At 36.2% G+C, this 6,000-nt stretch overlaps 1 protein-coding gene across 1 annotated transcript; it reads right to left on the reverse strand.

The window, feature by feature from the left end:
• Positions 1-743: 743 nt before the first annotated feature.
• Positions 744-5,432, reverse strand: nitr13 (novel immune-type receptor 13). The gene is made up of 6 exons (XM_077248082.1): positions 5,217-5,432; positions 4,451-4,798; positions 3,814-4,149; positions 3,383-3,499; positions 3,129-3,172; positions 744-987 (listed from the first exon to the last, which is right to left on the reverse strand). Exons 1-6 carry the CDS (start codon positions 5,257-5,259, stop codon positions 847-849), a joined length of 1,029 nt encoding a protein of 342 aa, XP_077104197.1. The 5' UTR covers positions 5,260-5,432; the 3' UTR covers positions 744-846.
• Positions 5,433-6,000: the final 568 nt, after the last annotated feature.

The raw sequence follows: 6,000 nt of genomic DNA on the forward strand, positions 1-6,000 counted from the left end.
TCTAACCAACCGTCAACACACAAACAAACAATAGAAATTTGATGCTGTTAAAACAGCAGTTGAGAGCTGAGAAGCTCGCGATCACCGCTCCACCACGCTGTAGAACACCAACACTGGAGAGGTCTTCCCGTAAGAACACCGACACACTCGCTCATTGAACACAACAGCACTCTTCAGAGACATCAAAGACGAACGGCTCCGAAGCGAAAGGCAACTAGTGCGTGCATCCACTTCCGTATTTATACCCGCGCCGCGGGGGCGGAGTGTGTGATGCAAATCACGCACGCCAAATTCCATTGGCTCGTTCAATAGTAATCGAAGATGATAGGCTCCCTAGCGTGATCCCAATTCAGTCGACGTCGATTACGTCCGACGTTATCGACTGAAAGGGAACTGCTTTATAGAAGAAATTAGCTAATTTAATAACGGCTGATCTTTCCAACGGAACTAAATCAACAATGAATTGACTTCAGCTGAACAACAGCAGAAATGCATAATTATTTTCCAGTTATCACTGTAAAGCTGCTTTGAAACAATCTACTTGCACTAACTATAAATAATGGTGACTTGCCCTACTTATGATTATGATTCATAATAGTTATGATATGCTCCATTAAAAGGATTGCAATATGTATTTATTTATTTTATTTTTATTTGGGGGGGGGGTAAAAATATTTGTAATATAATATAAATATAAAGTTTGAATGATCACAACTGTGTGAATTTAAATATGTTGTGTGTATTTTAACAAAATTAGATTCAGTAATAGAATTTGTAAAAAGTTAGTAAATGAATTTCTAATTTATAATCTACTTAAATTTGCTGTCTAATAAATTCTAGATATTTTTATACTCTACTATGGTCGGTGGGGTTATTGATTTGGTTGAAAACACTGTCTTGAGGTGTTTCCCCCTTCCTTCGGACTCTTCTGTTTTTTCCATCCTTAAAATGCAATGCAGCATAACTTAATTCCACTGCATCATGGTCCTATGAGAGCCACAGAAAGAAAGATTCGATTATAGGAAAATGTGAAAGTGTGTGTACATGTTTTTCTATTCCGGTGTGGACTTCACCCTGAATGCACACAGACTCATAAGGACTTCTGTCACCGTGGAGACCTAAATTGAGATCCCCATGAGGAAACAAGCTAATCAATCATACTAGAATGATGTTTTTTTGAAAATGTAAAAATGCAGAAAATTCCATTTCAAAAGCTACTCTCAATGCTGTGCTTGATTTTAAGCTCTATGCGGAAAACGTCTTCGTTTGACTAGTTGTGAACATGTGTGGTAAACACAGCAAAAAAATTTGGCTTAAATAACCTCTGATGATGACGTCATCGGAATGCACACGTCAGAGGCTATAAATAGATGTGACCGGTGCGCTCGTCAAGTTCATTTGTCTCCAGAACCGCATTGTGTGCCGTCTGTGCTATTCAAACCTCGTCTCAAACTATCCCTTTTGCTAGAAGTTAGTTTTGTCAGGCAGGAATAAAGCCTTTCTCACTCTCTTTCTGTACAACGAAAAGAAAGAATTCTCTCATATTGAGAGAATGGCGATTCTAAGCACTGTGAGTTGCCCTCCATTAAAGTGTTTCACACTAGTCTCACATATCTCCAGCCAATCTGGCTGAGGAGCAGGAGATGGGTCCTTCCCGTTCTCTCCTTCTCTCTTCAGATCGCGTTGTCCCCCCATCCACTGCTGAAGCAGGCCTCGGCACTTCTGCAGAGCGGGCTGAGGATGTAGGTTCTCTGCCTGTTAAAAATCAGGTTCTTCCATTCAGCCTAGCCTTATCACCCCACACATACACAAAATGCATGGATGCTACTTTGGCTCCATTGTGATGCCAGGACATCCCCATTTTAAATTACATAGACGACTGGTTGATTTTGCCCAGTCCCAAAAGTTTGCGCTCCAACATCGGATGTCGTCTCATCTTGTGTACTTGGGGTTGAGACTCAACGCCAAGAAAAGTGTTCCCTCTCCGGCCCAGAGAACTATGTATTTAGGAGTTGTATGGGACTCGGTGACCATGCGGGTACAACTGTCTCCGTCACGTATCGAGTCCATCTTAAACACCCTGAGTCCTGGCTAAGGTCCATCAACAAGGGTCATGCCTATTGCTGATATCGCCTCGTTGGCCGACCAGAGTCTGGCTCTCAGAAATAATATCTCTTCTTGACAGCTCGCTATGGGTGATACCGAACAGGAGGGATCTCCTGTCTCAGGCACAGGGGACGATTTTCCATCCCCGGCCCGAGTTATGGAATCTTCATGTTTGGCCCCTGAGGGGGACCGGCTAAGAAATGCTGGACTTCCAGCGGATGTAATAGAGACCATTCCGAGTGCTAGGGCTCCCTCCACTAGAAGAATGTACGCCCCTTAAGTGGCGTGTCTTTTAAAGATCATGCAGAACCAGTCCACTGCCAGATTGTCCATGTGTTCACAACCGGTCAAACAAAGACGTTTTTCCCTTATAGCACGTCAAATCAAGCGCAGCATCTCGTTCCCGCTTTTTCAGGTAACAGGGTTACAGTCAAATAAGTTTAGGTGTAGGGTTGTAAGGGGATAGAATATACAGCTTGTACAGTATATAAACCATTACGTCTAGGTAAAGTCCCCATAAATCATGAAAACCCAACATATGTAATGTACAATTTGTACAAAATTAAATTAAATTAAATTAAATTAGAAAATTAAAATGAAATAAATGCATAATAAAAAAAATCTGTAACACTTTACAATAAGGTTCCATTTGTTAACATTAGTTAACTATGCTAGTTAACATGAACTATAAAAATACTTCTAAATTATTTATTAATCTTATATTAACCTCAACATTTACTAATACATTATTCAAATGAAAAGTTGTATCTGTTCATATTATTTAATAAACATGAGCTAACAATAACAAGGAACAGCTGTCCTTTTATTAACTAACGTTAACACATGTAAAAAAATACTACAACAAACTTATTGCTAATTTTTAATGTCAGTTTATTGTTTATTTTTCAATGTGAGTTAATGCATTAACTAACATTAATTAATGGAACCTTATTGTAAAATGTTACCATATTATCTTATTAAATACATGAAACAATTAATCAAAATTAATTTATGATGCACACCTGACTGGTGGGGTGTTCTTTTTCAGTGTCTTTTAGCCCTTTTTCTGGTTGAAAGATGAAAAAACAAATGTTATAATGGAAGCCTGTGTAATAAAAAAAAGATTTGGCTGGATGTTTAGAAAAAAACTTTGTGCCATGTGGTAATATCCAAATAAAAATCTTAATAGGTCAGATCAAGGAAAACACTTACTACACTTTTGTTTTAGTCATTATTCCTAATCATTTTAAGAGACACATTAAATCAAAATGCTCACCTTTGTTGCAGTAATACTTTTCCTTTTTATGACTTAAAATAGCTTGTGCAGTGATCACAACCACACAAACACCCAATAACACACCCAAGATCATCACCAGAGGATCCACTGGCTTTACTGTAGGACAGTAAGACATGTGGAGATGTACATTTATCATTTATATTATATATTTAAAAGACTTGCATGAATATAATATTACATGCATTTAAATATAAAGTTTGCTTTTTGGTATACACAGACATTCCCCATATTTTGTGAATTGCCATAGAGAGATGCTCTCTCTCTATTTTGTCTGTTTTCTTCGTCAAAGTGCACTTGCAAAAATAATATTATTTAAAAAGAGCAACTCAACCATTAACTTTGAAACTAAATATTATAATGTTCCCTACAAAATATTAAAATGCCTGAAAATAAAATAATTAGGCACTTACCCATATTTAATTTTGTCCCATTTCCAAATATAATTTTTCCACAAGTGGCTACAGCACAGAAATAAGTGCCAGTGTCCATTTGGCTGACTATGTTCTTGGACAGACTGAATGTGCAGGTCTGAGCAGAATCAGTCTCACAATGATTGCTCTGATTCTGAGTGTAGAGGATTTCTGATTTTCCAGATTCAGATCTGAACCAGAACATTCTGATATATGCGGTGTTGTATTCAGACAGCACAGAGCACATCAGGGTCACGGTGTCTCCAGAGTGGACCGTCTCTGATTCGGGATGCTGAAGAACAGACACGTTGGATTTATATTGGTTGTTTTGTGACCCTAAACAGACATGGAGACATTTTAGGCAGAGGACTATATCTGAAATATACAAAGTCACATGTTAAATCAAAGGCCTTATTTTTCTGATGATTTTAGAATATAAAATAATTTAGAATATAGTATTGCAAATAATCATATGTAACAAATAATCTCTCAAATAGACTCTGTTCACAGTATCAAAAATGTATTTGTTTGGATTTTTTTTCCCTTAAAATAATGGTTGTAAGAAATACAATTTAAAAAAGTTGACTACATCACATTTGAATCTTCAATAAATTTACTCGAGGATAAAAACACAAACCTTTTAAAGCTAAATATGTGCCTCCAGCAAAAATAGTTTCATAATTTCTCCAGCCACAGTAATACATTGCTTCATCAGATGACGTGACATTTGAAATCGTTAAATGACATTTGCTTGAATCTGTCTCAATGCTAAAACGTGATGATTGAAAATCGTTGAAAAAATGCGGGGTTTTGGCTAATTTCTGCACCATTGCAACAGCTTGTGGTTGGTGTCCAGAATTTTGCTTGTACCAAGAAATTGGATCACTGTGATCTATCAGAATAAAGCAATGCAGAGTAACATCGTCCCCAATAGAGACCAACATTACTGGATCGGGTTGAGAAACAACCTCTGAATGTGTTGAGTCTATAGGGAGAAAAAGAGTAAATAAGAAAATAATGTTAATTCGTCTGAGAAAGCTTTACATATGAGCCTCATACTTCAGAAAACCGTGTGATTGTGAATACTTTAAAACATGTATTCCAACTTAAATTTAAATTTATAAAGCCCCAGAAGACTTAAACTATGGAATTAATTTATGAGATGCTTCACATTTAATTTTTTCAATAGGCAAATAAATACAATAGGCAAAACAAAAACAAATAGTTTAAGGTAATAAATTCTTTGAATAAAATCATTGCGGAGGACAAAATGATTTTGTAGAAAAGTTCTATGCAGGGATAAAATAGCATTTAAATAAGTATCTGAAAATTGGAGGTGACTTAACATTGTCTATTAAAGAAAATAATTTATAACGCATTTAGATACAGTATTCTACACTTACACATCTCACTTAGAAGCATTACAGGAATCCAAATAATCATCATCTTCTCCGCAGTGTTTGAGTGATTGTCTGCCTTGATAAACCACTGCAAGATTATACTGCAAGATTATACTATACACCTCTGTCTTTCTTTTTGTGACATCACAGGCTTCCTGTAACCTTTTCTTGAAAACATTTCCATAGACCACAACAATCGTACAGCACTATTTAATGGTAAAATAGTGGATAACTGCTAAATTAAGAGATTCAAACATTTGCAAGTGTTTATTAAAAAAAATGAATGGTTACACTTTATTTAAGATGTCCTTGTTTCAGTGTAATTATACATATAAGTACTGAGTAATATTAATTAACTACATGTATTACCGTTAAGGATTAGAGTTCGGTTTAGGGTTTGTTGCATGTAATTATGCATAATTTATAGTTATTATAGTAACTACATGTAACACGTTACAGGGACACTTTAAAATAAAGTGTTACCAAAAAAATCAAGACGTAATGTTTGGAGATTACATGCGGTCACTTCCCTTTTTGCTTGCAAACTCTTTTTGGTGCACACCTTCCACTAAATATACTAGTAGTCTTCTTTTCTTTATATTCCTTTATATGACGTAAACACGCATGGACGAGTGGCCAAAGTTTGCAGTTTCCCATAAAATCCATCCTGTAAGAAAAAATTATGTGGACGTCAAAGATCTCAAAAATTAAGTTTATCACAGCACAGCAGTGGCTAAGCACACAAAGCACTTTGGATTCACTGGTGTCAGAATGAACAGAATAATCT

The sequence above is a fragment of the Siphateles boraxobius genome, unplaced genomic scaffold, assembly GCF_051911475.1.
Source record: "Siphateles boraxobius isolate OS27281-9 unplaced genomic scaffold, OSU_SipBor_1 3, whole genome shotgun sequence".
NCBI classification, from domain to species: domain Eukaryota; kingdom Metazoa; phylum Chordata; class Actinopteri; order Cypriniformes; family Leuciscidae; genus Siphateles; species Siphateles boraxobius.